General features: G+C 47.3%; 1 protein-coding gene across 4 annotated transcripts in view; it reads left to right on the top strand.

The window, feature by feature from the left end:
• sox6 (SRY-box transcription factor 6) overlaps positions 1–23,798 on the top strand; it is a 264,750-nt gene that overhangs the window by 234,512 nt on the left and 6,440 nt on the right. For 2 of the 4 annotated variants that reach the window (XM_028796093.2, XM_028796092.2), the window contains exons 12-13: positions 1,648–1,821; positions 17,882–18,098. In XM_028796093.2, coding sequence (XP_028651926.1) covers positions 1,648–1,821; positions 17,882–18,098 — 391 coding nt within the window. Of the gene's footprint in view, positions 1–1,587; positions 1,822–17,881; positions 18,099–23,798 lie in introns of all 4 variants that reach the window. The other 2 variants (XM_051923458.1, XM_051923457.1) reach the window with 1 other exon arrangement.

Raw genomic sequence — 23,798 nt, 5'->3', positions numbered from 1 at the left:
TGAAGGGCCGTGGTACAGCTGGCATCATACATTGCACCTCTGTGGCATAGGCTGCCTGCCTGCCAGTGCCTTCTGGTGTGGCACTGCTCACACAGACACACAGAATTTGGTTCACACAGACATTTGGACAGGCAGGTTTTATGGCAGCCATTCATCCAAGTGGTCACTGTTTATATTGTTGAGGACAATGGTGATGGAGGGGCATAATGAAAGACAGTGTTTGTGCTCTGAGTCGATACCAAGTGAAGAAGGAGCGCTATATAGAGGTAAACGGACTAATGAGCTAGCCACTATGCAGGGCCATCCCGCTGACGCCACTGCCGTGGGCTTCTGCATTCAGACAGCCTTGGGGTGCTAACCATTGTAATGTGGCACTTAAACACACCAGGCTCTGGTGACCACACCGCTGGACAGCCAGACAACAGGCCTTGAGTGCCAAGTGTCTGCATTGGCGAGGCCTCTTCATTTTGCCCACTCGCTTCACTGCCCCTTGTTCACCGGGCCAGGTTGTCATTTTCTTGACAGACTTTTGCTGTAGGCATGTTGTGCGATTCCAGGGCAGATTCGTTTGTGGCACTGGCCTCTCGTCTTCATCTTTCCTCAGGTGGTTCTTGTAGCGTCAAATGAAGACAGAGAGCTGGCGTGGGGGAGCAGGTGTGTCACAAACGCAGCCTCTGTGCTCCATTCTGCCTCCGACTGTACGATTTTTACCCAAAATCCTTGGTGTAGTATGTGGGTGGCGCAGGGTCTTACTCACCTGCTTTGCATAGGCCCACAGTTGCCCCGGGTAGACCTACAAGCCCTGGTGCACTCTGCACTCTTTGCTGTGCCTGACGTCTCGTTGGCCTCTCAGTCCTGTACAGAGACAAGATGAGACCTCTGAGTTGCTCCATTGAGCCCCCCCACCCCGTAGGTACGTAGGAAATTGCTGAATCAGTGTCACTTGTAAAGGGATGGCACTGGAGGCCCCATAAATTAACACACTGATCCTGTCGTGCCGCTGCCGGAGTTATGAATGCCTTCATCTGGCCTGGCAGTCAGCAGATTGGGCCGCCGTGATGGATGCTGTCAGATGAACGCAACACCACATTTCATTGCACAATAAACATGGCTGTCAAGCACGTACAAAGTGAAATCAATTTCTCCTGGGCGGCTGGCGCGTGCTAAACAAAATTTATGTCATTTAAGCACGGGGGCACAGAGGCAGTGTGGAATCCCATCATCCTTGCCGCTGTTGCCTTCAGGGCTGCCCGTGGCAGTCTGAAAGTCCAGGCATTAGTTAGAAAGCCCCTGTGTGTGTGTGTGTGTGTGTGTGTGTGTGCTGTGATTGGTTACAGGGTCCTACCAGTGCCATGATGGGCTAGCAGTCACATAGTGGTCTTTAAAGAGAGACGTCCTTAACGTGACGGTTGCTGACACCCACACTCCTGCTGGGCACCGACACAGCTTGCTAGCAGGTTGTAAGCCCCTCGACTTGAGAGTCCTGACTGAAGCTTTTTTCGCTGAGCCAGATTGGCCCCCTTTCTTTCCTTCTTAACCATTAATGGTTTGTACTGGTCTCTCTCCTTCTCACTCTGGTGTTTCCAGGCAGTAAAGCACTGAATGGCTCTGCAGGTAAACTACAACAGTATTATTGTTGGCCAACAGGAGGCGCCAGCACGACTGAGGCAAGAGTGTACAGGGAGTCGAGAGGACGAAACAGCAACGAGCCCCACATCAAGCGGCCAATGAATGCCTTCATGGTCTGGGCCAAAGACGAGCGCCGGAAAATTCTGCAGGCCTTCCCGGACATGCACAACTCCAACATCAGCAAAATCCTGGGTAAGGCGGGCTGGGCTTTGGGGGGGGGCTGTTGTTATAAGCTGTGTCAGCGGGGAGAATTTCTGGGTCAGTGGGCCTCTGTTATGTCGCCAAAAATTACTTCTACTCACTCAAAAGCACCGTCATGTCATCTTCTTATCGCATTCTGAATAAGAGCGTCTCCAGTTGAGGAAACGGCGCTTCGTTCTGCTCCATCGTGGCGTAGCTCCATCAGTTCATTTGCGGCGTGTGTCTGTTCTCCCTTTCCTTCTGTTTTAATTTCCTTTTTGTTGTTTTAACCTCAAAAATCGCTTAACGCTGATCGTTGATTGGTTGACAATATGAAGTTAAACAGCAGAGTTTCCTTTTCAATACGTGACATTTTGCACGCACACTAATTTTAACAACACATTCCTCAGAAAGGGTCCACGTTAAAATAAGCAGTGGGAGGGGAGGGCAAGCGTCTTCTGTAAAGGTGAACGCTGTGACCTAACGAGACGATGACATTGTTATTCAAAGGTGGCTGAGAGTTACTGTCTTTGACAACATGCCGCATTTCTCAGTGTGTGAGTGCTGACAAAACCATCTGGAGCAGTGCACTGGCTGATGGGAATTGTAGTCCCCACATTGACATTTTTCACAAGGTAGCAGATAAGATGATGGGGGTGGAGGCGAAGTAATCTACATATATATATATATATATATAAAATCCAACGTCTGTCTGTCCACTTTTCACGAGAGAACTACTTCACAGATTTAGATCAGGTTTTTTTCTATAATTTGCTTGAACATTCCAGCTGATTTTGCAACTTCTCTCATTGCACTAAGTTTCATAGTTCACTTGCATCAACGATATATGTGCATGAATCCAAGAGAGACGCTATGGGCCGAGGGGGTGGGGGTGGGGGGTGGCTCCCTCCTCACTCACTCATACATGCACACGCCAGCCTCGGGACGTTCCTTGCCTCCACTTAGCTAGCAAACGAGAGAACTGCCTCACAGATTTACAGTGCATCCAGAAAGTATTCACAGCGCATCACTTTTTCCACATTGTTATGTTACAGCCTTATTCCAAAATGGATTAAATTCATTTTTTTCCTCAGAATTCTACACACAACACCCCATAATGACAACGTGAAAAAAGTTTACTTGAGTTTTTTGCAAATTTATTAAAAATAAACAAATTGAGAAAGCACATGTACATAAGTATTCACAGCCTTTGCCATGAAGCTCACAATTGAGCTCAGGTGCCTCCTGTTTCCCCTGATCATCCTTGAGATGTTTCTGCAGCTTCATTGGAGTCCACCTGTGGTAAATTCAGTTGACTGGACATGATTTGGAAAGGCACACACCTGTCTATAGAAGGTCCCACAGTTGACAGTTCATGTCAGAGCACAAACCAAGCATGAAGTCAAAGGAATTGTCTGTAGACCTCCGAGACAGGATTGTCTCAAGGCACAAATCTGGGGAAGGTTACAGAAAAATTTCTTCTGCTTTGAAGGTCCCAATGAGCACAGTGGCCTCCATCATCCATAAGTGGAAGAAGTTCGAAACCACCAGGACTCTTCCTAGAGCTGGCCGGCCATCTAAACTGAGCGATCAGGGGAGAAGGGCCTTAGTCAGGGAGGTGACCAAGAACCCGATGGTCACTCTGTCAGAGCTCCAGAGGTCCTCTGTGGAGAGAGGAGAACCTCTCAGAAGGACAACCATCTCTGCAGCAATCCACCAATCAGGCCTGTATGGTAGAGTGGCCAGACGGAAGCCACTCCTTAGTAAAAGGCACATGGCAGCCTGCCTGGAGTTTGCCAAAAGGCACCTGAAGGACTCTCAGACCATGAGAAAGAAAATTCTCTGGTCTGATGAGACAAAGATTGAACTCTTTGGTGTGAATGCCAGGCATCACGTTTGGAGGAAACCAGGCACCGCTCATCACCAGGCCAATACCATCCCTACAGTGAAGCATGGTGGTGGCAGCATCATGCTGTGGGGACTGGGAGACTAGTCAGGATAAAGGGAAAGATGACTGCAGCAATGTACAGAGACATCCTGGATGAAAACCTGCTCCAGAGTGCTCTTGACCTCAGACTGGGGCGACGGTTCATCTCTCAGCAGGACAACGACCCTAAGTACACAGCCAAGATATCAAAGGAGTGGCTTCAGGACAACTCTGTGAATGTCCTTGAGTGGCCCAGCCAGAGCCCAGACTTGAATCCGATTGAACATCTCTGGAGAGATCTTAAAATGGCTGTGCACCGACACTTCTCATTCAACCCGATGAAGCTTGAGAGGTGCTGCAAAGAGGAATGTGCCAAACTGGCCAAGGATAGGTGTGCCAAGCTTGTGGCATCATATTCAAAAAGACTTGAGGCTGGAATTGCTGCCAAAGGTGCATCGACAAAGTATTGAGCAAAGGCTATGAATACTTATGGACGTGGGATTTCTCCGTTTTTTTATTTTTAATAAATTTGCAAAAACCTCAAGTAAACTTTTTTCATGTTGTCATTATGGGGTGTTGTGTGAAGAATTCTGAGGAAAAAAATGAATTGAATCCATTTTGGAATAAGGCTGTAACATAACAAAATGTGGAAATAGTGATGAAGCGCTGGGAATATTTTCTGGATGCACTATAGATCGCTTTTTTTTCTATAATTTGCTTGAACATTATGGTTGATTTTGCGACGTCTCTCATCACAGTAAGTATTGTAGTTTGCTTGCAGTAACAATTTATTTGTACGATTCCGAGACAGAGAGGCTGTGGGCCGAGGGGAGGGGGAGGCGTGACCTCAGGAGTAAGGAGCTGGGCGGGGCCCTCCTCATCCACTCACACGCCAGCCTCCGTTCAAGTCGCTCTACCTCTCTCCACGTGTTGCCTCCACTTAGCTAGCAAACGAGAGAACTACTCAACGGATTTAGATCGTTTTTTTTTCTATAGTTTGCTTGAACATTCCGGTTGATTTTGTGACTTCTCTCCTCGCGTTAAGGATCAGAGTTCAGTTGCAGGAGCCATGTATTCACACTAATTAGAGAGACATGCTGCAGGCCGAGGGGCGCGGCCATCTATACTCACACGCCAGCCTCCTTTTGAGTCGCTCTCCCTCTCGCCACGTGTTGGAGCGCACCTTTCCTCCACTTAGCTAGTGATACCTGTTTGATCAACAGACATTGTCATCTACAGATTGTTAAGGAGTAACTTTTGACATTTTTGAGAGACGAGTGTTTTAGAGGGTGGATGCTGACCGGCAGAGATATCACGGCCATATGCTCTTCTCCCCATGCGGGGGACGCTCTCGTGTCAGAGCTGAACACGATCAGATACAGTGCCATTGTTTGACGTTACAGCGCGCCTACCTTCCACTTGGCCAGAATTATATTTTTTTTAATTTTTTCATTGATTTTTAAACTTTGTCCTGTTTCACTAGTAAGTGGGCGAAGTTGCAGGGGACAGCTAGTATATAATAAACAGACCTCTGTTACGGGATCAGTTGTGTGAAATTGAGGACGCTCACAGCTACCGTGCCTGGCAAGCACTTGAGCTTTATAGCGCCTACTCAATGCGTCTTCTTTAAGCTTCGCCAGTCTTGGTTCCTTTCACTTCCTTTTTGCAGTTGTCCTTTAATTTGCATAAACTGGCTCCGCCCCATTTCTCCGTGTGATCTCCGTCAGCACATATGGCGAACAGGGGACACAGCGTGTACTCGCCAGAGCATTAGTAACAACAAGTATCAACAATATCAGCTAATTTTCTTTTTTCTACACCACCACCAAATTCCGATGACATCCGTCAAAATATTTATTTCGTTTAAATGTATTTATTTAATGTTTTTATTGTAGGGGAGGGTTTTATCCCTGAATATCAATATATCTAAATGTCCTTTCTTAGTGGATGCCTACTGTCCTCGATGAACCATGTTTCGAAATTTCAGCTTTTTAACTAAACAGTAAATAGTTAGGGAGTCAGTCAGTCTGACCGACATGCAACATGATGCCACTCTCTGCTGCCAAGATTAGTGCCCAGGAATACCTTCTGTCCTTTAAACAACATAACCCTCTGGTGTCTGAAATCTGTTTCTGATGGCATCCCTGTCTCCATTGCCCTCTAGTGTTTGAACTTTGTTACAAGTGTGTAGGATCCTTATCATCCTGTGTGCAGAGTACAGTGAAATTCTTACTTGTATGTACCAGTTAACACACAGAATGCCACCACTCATTAGTGAGTACCACTACCGGACCTCCACACTTCTGTCTTTCCTTATCTGAAACAACGATGAACTGACAGTGTATGCGGCACATCGCCCTCTAGTGTCTGAGCCCTCTTAATGATGGGACCCCTGATTACATCACCCTCTCGTAGGACTCTACGGAGATATAAAATGGCACTTGATGTTATTTTGGAGGAATTAGATGGATAAGACTGGCCGACTTTGTTATGTCTGTTCTCATCAAACATTTTATAATGTTCTCTAGTATCTGCCATTTTAATCATGGCATCCATGACCACAGCGCCCTCTAGTGTCTGAGCTCCAAATGATGGCATCTGTGACCACATCACTCTCTAGTGTTTGAACTCTTAATGATGACGTCTGTGGCCACATCGCCCTCTAGTGTCTGAGCTGTCAATGATGGCATCTGTGACCACATCGCCCTCTAGTGTCTGAGCTCTTAATGATGGCATCTGTGACCACATCGCCCTCTAGTGTCTAAGCTCTTAGTGTTGGTACCCCTGATCAAGTCAAGTCAAGTGACTTTAATGTCATACCAGCCATTCACCGTATTGCAGTATACAGTGACATGAAATAACATTCCTCAGGGCTGCAGTGCAACAAATACATAAACAAAGGACCAGCGCAATACACATAAGAACTATACTATACAATAAATTCATAAATAATAGGTAAGTGAAACATAGTAATAATTTGAACTACGTAACAATAAATAATAACAGGAGCTAAAAATTAAACATAATTGTTGTAACAAATGTACTGCATTTAAATAATCTACTAGGCATATCGCCCTCTAGTGTCTGAGCTCCTAATGATGGTGTCTGTGACCACATCGCCCTCTAGTGTCTGAGCTCTCAATGATGGCGTCTGTGACCACATCGCCCTCTAGTGTCTGAGCTCTCTTTCAGATGATGTACTTGACTACTTCACCCTAAACTGTCTCAGGTATTTTTCTGAGAGTAACCCTGATTACATTGCCCTCTAGTGTCAGAACTCTTTAAGGTTCGGAGTCATTATTGTCCAGTAAAATGTTTATCTGCCTGTACTACATGTCACCACTGTCTGGGGCCATCGTCAGTGAGTATAGTCACCTGACCTCGAAACTTCTACCCTCGTTTCCTGAAATAGCTCATGGTACCTCCGAATACATCGCCCTCTAGTGTCTGAGCTCGATATATAGATTTAAAGGGTCCTTATTGTCCTGAGAACAGAATCCAGTGGCCTTTTTAATTCTTAGGGTAATGTAAGCAAGCTAAGGCGTTGGACTATAAAGCGTGTGATTGATTTAGAGGTTCTTCTTGTCATCGTTTACAGGGCTCAGTGAAATTCTTACTCACATGAGCTACTCATCCATGGAACACATCACCACTCTCTGGTGCCATCATTAGTGACCAGATCTCCCTGACCTCAAAATTTTTCTCTCCCATATTTAGAGGCCATAAGCCGAGCCACTAGGGGACACAATGCCAGTTAGGTGCAGTCTTACGCTGTCATTACAGCTGACAATTTCAGCCACCAGGGGGCACACTGCTGCCAGTGTTACAGCTAATAACTTTGGCCAACAGATGACACACTTCAATTAAAAGTGCAGCCTTGTGCTTTTTTAGATTTTTTTAGGGGTCCATATTGTCCCGAGTGCAGACAACAGTGACATTCTTACTTGAATGTGCTGATCAGCATGCAACATGTCAGCAAATTCCAGCGCCATTAAAATGATTTGACCTTCTTTACCTGGAATGACTATCCTGCCTTAAGGTAATGGTATTCACAGATACATCGCCCTCTAGTGTCTGGACTCTGTTATAGACTAGTAGAGCTACCTTACTGATGGTGACCCTGGCAGTGGCGTGCTTTTGTCTACAAACTGTGTCACAGATGGTAACCCTGATTACACTGCCCTCTAGTGTTTGAACTACATGACCCTCTGAGCTCTCTTCCTGATGGTATCCCTGATGACATTGTCCCTTTGTGTCCATATTCTGTAAGTGACGGTGTCCCAGAGTATGCGGACTTCTAGTGTCTGTGCCCTTCTAATGATGGTGCCCCTGATTATATCGCCCTCTAGTGTTTGAACTCTCTCACTCTTGGCATCCCCGACTACATCACTCTCTGAGCTCTCATACTGAGGGTATCCCTGATTGTATTTTCCTGAAGGTACATTCTGAAGATATCTGAGAACATCGCCCTCTAGTGTTGGAACTCTTTTAATATCACCCTCCTGTATCTGAACTCACCTATGTCACCCTTTAGTGTCTGAGCCAGTTTACATTTATTTATTTCGACGACACCTTTATCCAACATTTGAGACACAATTGGTTCCATTTCTTTTCTGTTTCCAATTGGAGGACAGGCAGGTGAAGTGACTTGCTCAGGGTCACAGACAGTGTCAGTGGCAGGATTTGAACCCACGACCTCAGGGGTTAAAGAAGTCCAAAGCCCGCACCACACGGCCTGCTAGTTGAGCTGCCTTATCACAAAATGTCTGTTTCCTTCCCTGAAATAACAACCTTTCCTTAAAATGGCGATATTGCTCACTACATCGCCCTCTAGTGTCTGAACCCTGCTATAAGTCAATAATTGTTGCGTGTGGACAGTCTAGTGACATTCTTACTTGCATGTGCTGATCAACATACCACATGTTGCCGCTGTCCAGCACTATTATTAGCAGGTAGAACTTCCTCACCTCAAAACGTCTGTCTCGTACTTAGAGGCCGTAACCCCAGCCACTAGGGGGCGCACTGCCTTCGAGGTACAGTGTTGTCCTGTAATTGGAGCTGACAATCCAGGCCATTAGGAGGCACGCTGCCATCTTGGTAAAGTTTTGTGCTGTTATTACATTTACCGTATATACTCACGTGTAAGTCGGATCTTGAAATCATAAAATCAGACCCCGACTTATGCGCCCCGTTCACATTTTCTTGCCTCCTCCAATCTCTCATCAGTTTCTCAGACGCGTCGAGTTTTGCTGCAGCAGCGCACTTACCGATTTCTTTGCGCCACTTCAATGACTTTTAATTTAAAACCAGCTTCATATTTTCTTCTGATCTAACGCTCCATCGTAGATCAGGGATGCTCTTACGATAAAGGTGTATGTATGAGGGGGTGAGACACAAAAAATACAAAACGGTGCAAAGGTTGCTTCGGAATAGTGCGGGTATCACCGCGTGGTCACGTAGGCACAATACATAGAAAAGAAAAGGCCGTGTGCTCCGCGGTGACTCTCTCAGGCGGGCGGGTGTTAGCATATCGTAATCTCTTTGGACCAATAGTGCGAGTTTTCCGCATTCGACTTATATGACCAACAATATAAAATACCTGAAATTATACATTAAAATCAAGTCCCGGCTTATCCACGGGAGAACTTAAACATGAGTATTTACGGTAATAAGCTTGGCCAATAGGGGGCACACTTCTATTAAAGTGCAGCTTTATAGTTTTGATTGTACAGAGTCTGGTGAAGTTCTGACTGGCATGTGCTCCTGAATGTGCCACAACTGCCCTCTCTCCAGCATCATGATTAGTGAGCGCCACGATGGGTTAAAAGGTCCACCTGACTTCAAATCTCCAAAGCCATTTGTCATAAACTCAGCACCAACTAACTGTATGTCAAATGTGGTGTGGCACTCAAATGAATTTGGGGCTTGGGAAGGGCGTCAGGGGGCACCACGTGCTGTCTGCATAGTTGGTGGGACACTGCACAGATGACAAACTAGTCCGCTGGCTCCAAGCAATTTGTCGTGAGGCTTCTGACAGGACGGCGGTGATTGTCCCAGCATTCAGTGGCCTTTTTAGTTACCCATACATGTGCGTCTTGGCACATCTAACAAAGTGCTAGAAATACAGAGCGCCATTCAAATGAGGGACAAGGTGCCTGATGGATGGCAGCGACAGGCACCTCCGTCGCGTCAATCCATTTACATCCCATGAAGGTTGGGACGGTCACCTGGCAATGCCACCTCCCTGACCTCAAGATGGGAGCTCTTGAGCGCGTCTGCCCCGTGACGCACATGGTGTCCATCCACAGGAACCTTTTGTTTTTGCGATTTGAATAACACAGCTGTGGACGCCTGCTTACAGGGTGATGTGCAAATGCACTTTTGATGGGCTTCCTGTAAAAACAAAAAGAAATTTGTTTAGAGAAAACTTTATAAACAACATGAGAACGCCATCGCGGCATCGCCTCGCCGTTCCTAAATCCAGATGCGTCCCCATTTGCGGGATATTTACACCAAACAGCCAAGAGTCTCTAAAAGCCGAGCCGTTATGACTTCCTTTGTACCTTTTTTTTCTTCCACTTGCAGGCCGCTTGTAGGTCTGCTTACTTTGTACAAATAACATTCCTGAAAACGCCGAGAAATAAACGACAAGAGACGCTCCTTGAATTCCAAACATGTCAGCGGTGTTAGCATAAACAGCTCGGGGCGGCCTCCCACTCCAGAGTCGCTCCTGCGGGACACCACCTGCTTCCTCTTGCTTGCCGCTGCCAGTATATAGCACCTTTCACGCCAGTGCCGCCTTTACAGTCATGGTCCGCGTCTCCGTTTGGGTCGGATGTGTCCGATATCTTCAAAAATGATGGGAACGGGGAGAGCCTTTGATCATCAGGGTTTTAGTGCCTTTATTGAATCTCATCCTCTAAGTGACACACACCGCCATTAAGGACAATTTGTGTGCTGTAATTACAGCCAGTAGGGGGCACACTTTCGTAAAACCCCTGTTGGGTTTGTCAAGTCCTTGTTGTCCCCCGCACTAATCGACACAAAACCCGTCAACACTCTCCATCATCAGCGAGTGGAGCCACCTGACCTCCGACCCCTGTCGCTAAGGGGACATCCCTGCCATTGAGCTGTAACTACAGTCGATGATCTCGGCCACTTGAGACGCACACTGGCAGCACAGCGTGGTTCTGTGCTGTAATTACAACTGATAACTGTGGCCAGTAGGGGGCACACTTCCATTAAAGTGCAGCCTTCTGCTTTATTGGGTTTAAATCAGGTCCTTGTTGTCCCCCGCGCTAATCGACACAAAACCCGTCAACACTCTCCATCATCAGCGAGTGGAGCCACCTGACCTCCGACCTCAGTCGCTAAGGGGACACCCCTGCCATTGAGCTGCAGGCTTGAGCTGTAATTACAGTTGATAATCTCGGCCACTGGGAGGCAGTCCATCAACATGGTGTGGTTCTGTGCTGTCATTACAACTGATAACCTTGGCCAGTAGGGGGCACACTTCCATTAACTCTTTTCAGGGCGGATGTCGACTTTTGTCGAAATTCAAGGCCATAGGACCGCAATCAGCTGTAAACTGCGACGGAACTCGCTGTTCTGTTTTAGAAGGAAGGTCAGTTTCGTTGGTGTGACCTCGACTCCCTACGTGTGCACGAGTAGCGAAGAGCAAACAAACAACCTCTAAAAGGGCATCGAGACCAAAGCAAACGCGCAAAGTGAAATACTCCATGGGCGACGTTTTGCGTATTATCACCCATCTTGATGCGAGTGATCTGGAGGCCGAAAAAAGGAAGAGTGAGGTACGAGCCTCAGCTGATGGGTCCCCAGAAGCTGAACGTGTTTGTGTAGCTGAGGCACCGACGGCAGGCAGAGTTCGCCTTAGACTTACGATGACAAAGAGGCACAAACCAGATTGTGTCACACTGTCACCTGCGCCACGAAGACGGGCAGGCAGCTGGTCCTCTGTGCATTCCTGCCGGCCATCAAGCCGTCCTACGCAGCCGCTGCTGCCAAAGACCAACAGCAGCCACAGCACACAGCAGCCGACGTTTTGTGTTAATTTATGTTTTTTTGGAAAAAATATTCAGCCCTCAAAGAGTTAAAGTGCAGCAGTTGTGCTTTATGGGACCTCGTTGAGTTAAGTGACATGTCACCAGCCATTTGTGAGCGGAGCCACTGCATCTCCAGAGAGATATACAATGTCACGTCAGTTACACATAACACGTAGAAGAACATGAGGATCACAGCTGAGGAGCCTGAAAAGCCTTGGATTGGCCTTGCAGTTCCTTTCTTGTCCCCATCTAGAAGCTTCTTGTCCCTTTCTGCTGGTCCTATCCCATTTTGATCCTGTAGCGGGTTTCCTTCAGGTTGTGATCAGGGCTTGTGTTGACGTGGTCTCATTTTTTCCTTTTCTCCTTTGGGTTGTCTGTTATGGGTCTTTGTCCTTCTGAAGAAACCTCCTGATCTTTGACCCTGTCACAAAAATGAATCGTGGACATCAAAGGTTTGGGGCAGCCACCCGTATATCATGCGCTGGCTGCAAATGGGTCAATAGGTCGTGTTGTTCACAAGTCAGAATCCAAAACAGAACAGATTTACGTGAGGTGATGTCAAAATGGTGGCTTTAAAGGCTGAGACCGGAAGTGACATCATCGTAGCCGTTGTGAAGGATGGCCAGTGATCCCCTTTATATAAGAAGACCAGGGGAATGGGCGCACTACCAGGAGTACCTCCCCTGGGACACGAGATGGCAGCCCCCTGGGTTTACATCGGGGCCACGGATTTGGAGCTCAGAGGCTCAACCCGCTGTGGGGTCCGTGGTCATCACCAGGGGGCACCTGGACAGCTCCAGAGTCTGGACATACAGCACTTCTGCCACACCTGGAAGTGCTGCCGGAGGTTAACCGTGGGACACCTGGAGCACTTCCGGGTGCACTATAAAGGAGGCCGCCTCACTCTCTTCAGGGGCCAGAGTCGGGTGGAGGAGGAGGATGAGGTTACAAGTGAGGAGTGGAGGTGGCAGAAGAAAGGATGGAGTGGAGTTGGGTATTGGAGAACGGTATTGTGTGCAAGACATTGAAAGTCAATAAAAGTGTGTGTTCTGGACATTCTGGGTCTGTGTGTCTATCTTCTACACCACCAAGACCGGAAGTGACATCATCATGGCTGCTAGGACTGGAAGTGACACTGTCGTGGGCACTGGAACTGGATGACACTTCCCATGAATGGTCTGCGCACGTGTGTGACAACCCACATCTTGATTTCTGATACCAGGTAGCCGATTCTGCTCTAAAACACCCGGCTAATCCTTGGATTTTGTGAAACTCCCAGAAACGTTTAAGGCCTCTGATAGTGGAGGCAGCAAAGCAGCAACACCACACTCTGGACCCTCCTCTATGCTTGATGGGTCTTTTCCTCCTCAGCTTCATTTTGTTGCTGGTTTTGGTCCACAAAACTATTTTGGTTTCTCCAGGTTGGTTTGGTCAAAGCTAGTGAGTGGCTAGTAGTGGTGCCCGTGAATGTTTGGAGGGTCCTCCTGCCCCTTCACCCCTTCTGGCCCACTCCACATCACTCCAGGCCACCTTTTAAGCTCATGGAGTTTTGTCAGCAGCTTGGACAAACCCTCCTGGAGTCCTTTGATCCATTTTTTTTCTTCACACCACATGCTTGTTGACTGTTTCGTGAGCAGCAGATCTCTTAATAACAGCAAACCGTAGAAGCGGGAAGGCCGAGGTCTGTGGAGACTTGTCACCCTGATGGTGTCAGACAGCTCATAGGGAATGAAAGGGGATCTTTATAAGCATGAAGCCCTCATTCATTGGCTATCCGCTGGTCATGTGACTATAGTTTCTCACCGGTGAGTCGAGTTTCCCTGCAATGAGAATCGAGTTCTTCTAACTCAACTGATCTGGATCATACCACAGGGTGGCAGTCGCAGTGCCAGGTCAGACTGTCGGCTCCACTCCCATTTCCTTTCTTGATTGTTGCTGTCTGATCCCGTCATGCGTGTCCACAAACTAAACCTGCCCACATTTTTTCTGAAGATATCATGCAGAGTAGAGCCAACGTGCAAGGCTGACAATCATGTTGACCACAACTGTGTGACTCGATTAGCATGGCCAGGGAATGACGTCATGCCAGGTCATGTGACATGGCAGCAGAGCCCTGTTGGCCGGCAGTAAATAAAATAATGCTGAAAAAATAAATCTGCAATACAAAACCAAAATATATAATAATAATAATAATAATAATAAATACATTTATATAGCTTTTTTCTAACTGCTCAAAATGCTTTGCATAGACAGTAGGGTCTGTATCATGTGAATTTCCCCTTGGGATTAATAAAGTATCTATCTATCTATCTATCTATCTATCTATCTATCTATCTATCTATCTATCTATCTATCTATCTATCTATCTATCTATCTATCATATAGTGCCTTTCACATCTATCTATCTATCTATCTATCTATTATATAGTGCCTTTCCTATCTATCTATCTATCTATCTATCTATCTATCTATCTATCTATCTATCTATCTATCCATCTAGGGGAGCCACTTCAACCACCATTAATGTGCAGCACCCACTTGAATGGTAAAATGGCAGACATTTTGTGCCAATGCACTCATCACACATGAGGTATTAGGTCATGAAATGGTGAGGGAGGCAGCCAATTAGAAACAGGGGATGATTAACGGGACAAAATGGACAAGGCTGTGGTGGGCACTGGGTCAAATCTTAATTCTTAACAAGTTTTTTATGAACACAGAGAGTCAGGACCCCAATTTTACATCTCATTCAAAGGACGGTGCCATCTTTACAGCCACAGTGTCCCCGTCACTTCACTGGGACATTGAGATCCACGTACAGACCACAGGGTAAGTGCCCCCTGCTGGCCCTGCCAACACCTCTTTCAGAAGCAACCCAAGCTTTTCCTAGGTGGTCTCCCATCCAAAACCCCAAAAATCATAAAGAGTGTCCAAAAGTATTATGGACCCCTGAACCTCACAGCCATTTGTGCTATGTGAGCAGCTCATTCCAAACCCATGTTCAATAACATAGGTGTGGCCTCTGCCCGTCTACCCCTAATTATTTATGATGGCTCCAAATGAGTCCTACACCAGTAATAAGGAGGTAGCCCGCCCCCACTCCAGTTTCCAACATGGCCCCATAAATTGTAATTTTGTAATAATCAGCATAGAGTTGAGGGTATAGAGGTGATTGGACCACTAGGGTCACGTGACCATAATGTAATACAATTCTCCGTATTTTGTAAGAGTGCAGATGCAAAGACTAAATTTGTTAAGTTGAACTTTGGGGCTAATTTTGAGCAGATGCGACAAAGTCGGATAGACTGGGATAAGCTTTTAAGTGTGGAGACAGTCGAGGAGCAGTGGAACAGGTTTAAAAATGTAATGCAGGACAGATACAGACCTGAATTTGGAATTAATAGGAAACTAAAAAAAAAACTCCACGGTGGATTAATAAAGATTTAAAAAAGAAGTTGCAAAGGAAAAAACTGCTTTATAAGGCATATAAGACTAATGACTACAAAGTGAATGGTAGAGCGTATGAGAACATGAGGGCAACCATTAAGAAGGATATCAGGGAGGCTAAAAGACAGTTGGAGAGGAGTAAAGCAGATAAGGCGACAGACAACCCTAACAGAGTCTTTCAGTATTTTAGCAGTAAAAGAACAGTCAAGGAGGAGGTGAAGTACATCAGGAATAGTAAAGGGGAATTAAAAGATAAAGAGAGTGAAATAGCAGATGCCCTAAACTTACATTTTTCTGAGGTGTTCACAAGTGAGCAAGTGGATAACCTCAGAGCAGTAACAGGGACTACTAAGGAGGTGCTGAGGGATTTGGAAATTGTAGAGAGAGAAGAGCTGCTGAGATTAAACAAGCTGAAATCAAGCAAATCACCAGGACCAGATAATATTTACCCTCGAGTTCTTATTGAGTACAGATAGAAACCCTTGACACATACTTTTAGGAAGTCACTGCGCACTGGAGAGATTCTGAAGGACTGGAAAATGGCAAATATTATAAAAAGAGGGACAGGGCAGATCAGAGCAACTACAGGCCAGTAATCTTAACATGCATCACAGGAAAATTAATGGAAGGAATTTTTAAGGCTAAGATTGAGCAACACCTGGCAAGGACAGAAGTTATTAGGAACAGTCAGCGTGGGGTCAGAAGAGGGAGGTCGTGTTTTACTAACATGCTGGAATTCTATGAGGAGGCAACAAAAGGATACGACCAGAGTGGAGCAGATGAGATTATTGATGTGGACATTCAGAAAGCATTAGAGAGGGTGGGCATCAAACTAGAAGAAGTGGGAGTTCAGGGTGATGTTTTTAGATTGGTGCAGAATTGGCTCAGACACAGGAAGCAGAGGGTGATGGTGTAAGGAACCTCATCAGAACTGGCCGATGTTAAGAGTGGGGACCAGCCGGGGGCAGTGTGGGACCACTGCTATTTTTAATATCTATAAATAATTTAGATAGGAATATAAGGAACAAGCTGGTGAAGTTTGCAGATGATACCAAGACAGGTGGATTAGCAGATAATTGGGAATCTGTTATATCATCACAGAAGGACATGGACAGCATACAGGCTTGGGCAGATTTGTGGAAGATGAAATTTAATGTCAGTAAATGTAAAGAATTACACATAAGAAGTAAAAATGTGAGGATTGAATACACAATAGGCAGTCAGAAAATCGAGAGTCCACCTTATGAGAAGGATTTAGGAGTCATAAGCTGTCGACTTCCAGACAGTGTTCAGAAGCCATTAAGAAGGCTAACAGAATGTCAGGTTATATAGCGCCTTGAAGTGTGGAGTACAAGTCACAGGAGGTTCTGCTCAAGCTTTACAACACACTGGTGAGGCCTCATCTGGAGTCCTGTGTGCAGTTTTGGTCTCCAGGCTACAAAAAGGACATAGCAGCACTGGAGAAGGTCCAGAGAAGAGTGACTATGCTGATTCAGGGCTACAGGGGATGAGTTATGAGGAAAAATTAAAAGAGCTGAGCCTGAAGGAGATGAAGAGGAGACCTGACTGAAGTGTTTAAAATTATGAAGGGAATTAGTCCAGTGGATTGAGATGGTGGCTGTAAAATGAGTTCATCAAGAACACGGGGACACAGCTGTTGTGGAGGGTAAATTTCACACAAACATGAGGAACTTTTTCTTTACACAAAGAACGCTAGACACTTGGAATAAGCGACCAAGTAGTGTGGTGGACAGTAAGACTCGACTTGATGTTTTTTTGGAAGAAATAAGTGGAGAGGACTGGCGAGCTCTGTTGGGCTGAATGGCCTGTTCTCATCTCGAGTGTTCTGATGTTCTAAATTCCCTTCCCTTCAACCTCAATAGTGTTAGTGCGGTTGGGCATCGCCATTCTGAGCTTAGGGCCCGGAGCAGGACAGTCACGATCTGAATGCATGTCACTTTGTCACCCTGAAACAGCAAAGTGCCTCCCCCAAACTGCTGACACAACAATGGAGGCCCACAATGCTCTAGAATGTCATCATTTGCACATCACCCAAACACCCCTAGTAGGCACCCTGCATTCAGGCAGGTGGTGTGCTGCTGGCATCCACCAAACCCCAGTTGGTCTGTCAGACTGGCATGGTGACTCCGGATACCCTCCAGACCAATGGTGGTGGTGGGCGTGCTTTACACCACTCCAGCTGACCCTTGGTATCGATTGCGCTTAGTGGTCTTAGTCTTGTGTGTGGCCGCCCATTTCATGAAGCTCCACTTCTTCTGTGGACAGGCATCAATAGTGAGTGATGCCACCGAGGTCAGGCGAGTTTTACGTGTTGTGCCCTTCAGGACTCGGTGTATCCTGACACTTCATCCCTGGACGTGTCCACTTCACAATACAGTCGATGGACTGCCTTCCTGGAACGGTGGCATCCTATGCCAGTGCCACGTTGACAGTCTTTTTGCCACCACTTTTTGCCTGTTTAGATTGCAGGGCTGCACGCCTGATTTTCCCCACCAACGGGGTGGCTGAAAGAGCCGAAACCCACTAATTAGAAGGGGTCCACGTTTAGCGAGTGCGGATTTAGCCATCTTTTCATATCTTTGATGTTTCTCGTTTTTTTTTCTTTTCTTGGCAGGGTCTCGCTGGAAAGCAATGTCCAACCAGGAGAAGCAGCCTTACTACGAGGAGCAGGCCCGGCTCAGCAAGATCCACTTAGAGAAATACCCGAATTACAAGTACAAGCCGCGGCCCAAGCGCACCTGCATCATCGACGGCAAGAAGCTGCGCATCGGCGAGTACAAGCAGATGATGCGATCCCGACGGCAGGAGATGCGGCAGTTCTTCACTGTGGGGTAGGTGACATCCCCCCTGGGCTGAACCCCTTCTGATTTTCTGCTACCTCTGGGGGTCTTTTTCATTTCCAGTCCGTCCCTCTTTGCTTTCCCTTGAACCCGTGTTTACAGCCTGGTAGTGCCAGGAGGGCCAGAGGCTCTACGGGTGGGTTTGCTTTCACGACGAGCCGAGCAGGCTGCTCTAAATGTCTTGAGTTTCATCCCGACGAGGGGCACAGCGAGTCTTCTCAATGGCTTCCCACAACCGGAATGCCGTTTTTCATTAGCGGGCCACTCCTCTCGTACAAACCCAGAGCCTGGTGTTTTTAATAAGAAACATTTGGCCGCAGTTGAAATTAATTGCAGCTCTGTTTTAAAATGCAACTCTAAATTACACTGCTTTAACCTCAAGTGAAGCATAATGGTTCTAATTGATTAAATTAAAACAAAGGCAGACGGCAAATTATGAAATTACGTCGAGATGATGTTCTGGAAGCCAGAGAGCGACGCTTCAGTGAAGTCGGGCCTGTGGGGGCTTCAGCGCGCTTGTAGGGGTGAGTGACGTGAGGTGGCCGTCCTGTCAGAGTGCTCTGGCTCCACGGGGGCCACGTCGTATTCGGGTGTGGGCTGCAGGGGCTCTCTGGTGCTGCCCTTGAACCCCAAAACAGCAACACAGGAGTCCACAGTAATAATAAAAAGGCGTTTGGTTAGCAACAGAAGGGGGACGACAAACGAAAAAGATGCCAGACGCCTCCGCCCTTGGGGTCGGGCCAAACCACAGTAACCCCTGTGTACCCCGGTGCTCGAGCTCTCCCTGTACTCCTTCCTCCCTTCACTATATTTGCCACCCGACTCCATACCAAGTTCTTTTAAACTGCTGTAGGTACTTTTGGGGGTCTCCTTGGTGTCATATGGGCAGAACATCCCCCTCTAGTGGCACCGGGGGTTTCTGCCAGTTTTTCTCACTCCTGAGGTGTGCTGGAGAGGACCAGAGTGGCTGACTTACTAAGGGACCTTTGTGTGGGCACAGCATGTTATCCCTTAGCGGCCCCTTAGAGAACCTCAAAGACCTCAGTAGGGTTCATCCTGCTAGACACAGGGTCTTGAGTGGCCCCCAGCTGTGATGGTCAGTAAGAGTAATCCTACCCAGGTTGGCACATTCAGTACGGAGAGAGTGGGCTTTATGCCATTGTACTGAAATAATATAAACTTAGTGTTACCACACCCTGCTGCTTGAGAACCTGGACACAAGGGGGCGCCACAACCACCGATCTGCTCAACATGGGGTCCACTATCTCTGAAGTCAAATATTGTGTATTGTTTCAGAACAATTAGCCAATCAGTGCTTAACTAGAAAATCCGTCTCCTTTTGTTAGAAATCTCTGGCTGACGTTTCTACAGCATAAGCCGTGGCGGGCGATACCCCAGGGGCTAAGGGACCACTAGGGGGCCACACCTGCTTCCTCATAAACAGGCACAGCTGCCCTGCTCTAAAGCTCAACTGTGGCCCAGCGCCCTCTGCAGGCAGGGGTTTTGAGTAGCAAGATATTCTTTGCCAGCCTGTTAAACGGTGTGGAACGTGACTCGGACACAGACATGTTGAAAAGCACCACCACACGTTTATTTTAGAATACTTATTATTTACAGGTGCACACACAACCCCAAACTCCCCCAAAGTCCAGGCCTCTTCACTATGCCTCACTCTCTTCAGGCCGCCTCTTCTCTTCTCCACCCGAGCTTTGTCCTGCTCCTCACCCGACTCCAGCTCCCGAATGGAGAGAGGTGGCCCCTTTTATAGCCACCCAGATGTGCTCCAGGTGCCTTCCGACAATCTTCCCCAGTGTGCCGGCTGCATACCCAGAAGCACTCCGGGTGTCCCTGGTCTTCTTCCCCTCAGCACTTCCGCCACAGCCAGGGCTCCTCAGGCATTGGGGCGCCCCCTGGCGGTGACCACGGGCCCCTGCAGGGTTGAGCTTCAAAGGTCCCCAAAGCCACCAGGGCGGTCGCTCCCACGTGGTCTGGGGGAGGCATAAGCCCTCCTCCGGGACATCCCAGCTGGGTACCACCCCCAGCCACCTGTGACAACGGGTAAGAGTGATGGGTACCTTTAAAGGAGAATCTCCCGTAGGCGCCAGGGAGTGCAAAGGCAGAATGCAGCACTAAAATGAACTGGAGGGAACTGGCAAAAAATCTTCAATATGGAGGTGATAAGAAGAAACTGAGTAGGGTGAAAGTAAGCCATTGAAGAAGTAGAAACAGAACTGGATAACAAAAGGGATTATTTTCACAGAAGATTACCTTGGACTTCATAAAACCTTTTTGTGTCAAAGCTTCCGAAGAAGAAGGGCCGGCCGACTCCTTTCCTCTGGAATCCATCTGCAGTCCTGATGTTTATCTCTGCTAATTCTGTTAACAGCTGCGAGGACTGAACACACATCATGGACATGGAGTGTGTGTAAACTGTCACTTCATGTCACGTCCGTGTTCTTGTTATGCTGTCCATACATGACGGTGACAGTCTTGTGTCATCTGTCAGGACAAAAGCTGAGAGAGATGCACTGGGGGGGTTTCGGGTGGACCCCTCATCCCTCCTGTAAAATAGGTGAGACCATTAATTCTTAGATTCTCACCAATCGTGGCGGCCCCAGCTGGGAAGTGATTTATTTACAAGGTCCTTAGTGGCACATGTGCAGGGTGCAGCGAAGTTTAAGGGAGTGCAACCACAACAGGGTAAGGACAGTAGAGTATATGACAGGCTCATAGGTCATTAAGGGGTACAGAGCCACTGAAATTCGTACTTACTGTACGCGTGTGTTCATCCACTTGCAATGCTTTGTTATTCTCCTGCACCGCCATTAGGGAGCTGATCCACCTTACCTGTCTCCCTTACCTAAAATGACTTACTAACCTTCATCTAGTGTGTGCTCTCTGTCTACCTCGCCCTCCAGTGTCTGAACTCTGTTACTGACCATAACGTTGGCAACCTTGCCCTCTAGTGTTACTGGTGGTGCTCTTGGATAGAAAGTGCATTGGCATCTAAAATCTGTTCTGCTGCTCATGACACACCCAGCTAGCAGCAACATCGCCCTCTAGTGCCTGAGCTCTGCTACAGGTTTCTACGGTCCATATTGTCCCATGTGTAGTAAAGTCCACCTCAAAACCTGAGCCTTCTTTACCAGAAATAACCATTTTTCAACAAAGCAATGGAAGTCTTGAGCACGTCGCCCTCCAAGTGTCTTCACTCTGTTACCGTTACCCTCTGATGTCTGATGATCTCATGGACTTCGTCATTCTCTGGTGTCTGATTGTATCTCTGACTACATGGTCTTCTAATGTCTGAACTCGGTTACTGGTATTTTCCCTTTGATACCCTCTACTATTTGATGACAAACCTCTAATGCCTGGTGGTATCCCCAACTGTGTTGCCCTCTAGTGTGTGATGGTAGATCTCACAATGTTGCCCTCTAGATCCTGATCGCATCCCTGACACTGTCAACCCTCTAATGCCTGGTGGTATCCCTGCCTACATCCCACTCTGGTGTCTGATGGTATCCATGACTACATCGCCTTTTAGCTTCTTATGGTACCCCTGACTATGTTGCCCTCTACTGTCTGGTGGTCTCCCTGACTACATCACCCTCTAATGTCTAAACTCCATTACTGATGGCATCCCTGACTATGTCACCCCTCTAATGTCTGGTGGTATCCCTGATTCAGTCTCCTTTTAGGTTCTGATGGTATCACTGACTTCGTCGACCCCCTAATGCCTGGTGGTATCCCTGACTATGTCACCCTCTAGTGTCTGGTGGTATCCTTCACTATGTCTTCTTATAGTTTCTTGTTTCTTGTGGTACCCCTGACTATGTTGCCCTCTAGTGTGCGATGGTAGATCTCACAATGTTGCCCTCTAGATCCTGATCGCATCCCTGACTACATCGTCCCACTAACGCCAGATGGCATCCCTGACTACGTCTTCTTATAGTTTCTTGTGGTACCCCTGACTATGTTGCCCTCTAATGTCTGGTGGTACCCCTCACTACATTTTCTTATAGTTTCTTGTTTCTTGTGGTACCCCTGACTGTGTTGCCCTCTAGTTTGTGATGGTAGATCTCACAATGTTGCCCTTTAGATCCTGATCGCATCCCTGACACTGTCAACCTTCTAATGCCTGGTGGTATCCCTGCCTACATCCCACTCTGGTGTCTGATGGTATCCATGACTACATCGCCTTTTAGCTTCTTATGGTACCCCTGACTATGTTGCCCTCTACTGTCTGGTGGTCTCCCTGACTACGTCCCACTCTATTGTCTGGTGGTCTTCCTGATTCAGTCTCCTTTTAGTCCCTGATTGCATCCCTGACTACATCGACCCACTAATGCCAGATGGCACCCCTGACTAGGTCGTCTTTTAGTTTCTGATGGTATCCCTGACTTCGTCGACCCCCTAATGCCTCTTAGTGTCTGATGGTATGCCTGACTATGTTGCCCTCTACTGTCTGGTGGTCTACCTCACTACATCACCCTCTAATGTCTAAAGTCCATTACTGATGGCAACCCTGACTATGTCACCCTCTAGTGTGTGATGGTAGATCTAACTATGTTGCCCTCTAGATCCTGATCACATCCCTGACTACGTCGCCCTCTAGTGTCTGGTGGTATGTTTCACTATGTTGCCCTCTTAATGCCTGATGGTATCCCTGACTACATCCCACTCTGGTGTCTGGTGGTATCCCTGACTATGTTGCCCTCTAGTGTGTGATGGTCTCCCTGACTACATCACCCTCTAATGTCTAAACTCCATTACTGATGGTATCCCTAACTATGTTGCCCTCTAGTGTCTGGTGGTATGTTTCACTATGTTGCCCTCTTAATGCCTGATGGTATCCCTGACTACGTCACCCTCTAGTGTTTGGTGGTATTCCTCACTACGTCTTCTTGTAGTTTCTTGTTTCTTGTGGTACCCTTGACTATGTTGCCCTCTAGTGTGTGATGGTAGATCTCATTATGTTGCCCTCTAGATCCTGATCGCATCCCTGACTACGTCATCCCACTAATGCCAGATGGCATCCCTGACTACGTTTCTTGTGGTACCCCTGACTTTGTTGCACTCTCGTGTCTGGTGGTATGTTTCACTATGTTGCCCTCTTAATGCCTGATGGTATCCCTGACTACGCCCCACTCTGGTGTCTGGTGGTATCCCTGACTATGTCGCCCTCTATTGTCTGGTGGTCTTCCTGATTCAGCCTCCTTTTAGTCCCTGATTGCATCCCTGACTACGTCAACCCACTAATGCCAGATGGCACCCCTGACTAGGTTGTCTTTTAGTTTCTGATGGTATCCCTGACTCTGTCGCCCCCTGGTGTCTCATCTCTATTATCGGCCTTTAAGGTCCTCATTGTTCTGTGCCCAGACTCCAGTGACATTGCCAATCCACATGCAGTGTGGTACTACTGTCTGGCACCATAACTAGCGATGATGCCTACAGTTTCTTTAACGTTTTGGTCTTCCTTCCCTAACTTGAGTTCCGTGCAGCACAGTGTGTGTGTGTGTGTCTCACTAGTGTTGCTGTTCTGAGGACACATGCAAGAGTCCAAGAATTGAAAGCAATAAGCAAGAAGGTCTAATGAAAAGTAAAAGCCAGCCATGTGATGTAACCCTAATGGCAGTAATCAGATTTGAGCTCCGTGTTGTTTGTGACTGACTGGCATCTCACAGGCTGGTG

This window comes from Erpetoichthys calabaricus, chromosome 2 (genome assembly GCF_900747795.2).
Source record: "Erpetoichthys calabaricus chromosome 2, fErpCal1.3, whole genome shotgun sequence".
In the NCBI taxonomy this organism is placed as follows: domain Eukaryota; kingdom Metazoa; phylum Chordata; class Cladistia; order Polypteriformes; family Polypteridae; genus Erpetoichthys; species Erpetoichthys calabaricus.
The sequence above is the reverse complement of the archived record's forward strand: the minus strand, read 5'-3'. Positions and strand labels throughout refer to the sequence as shown.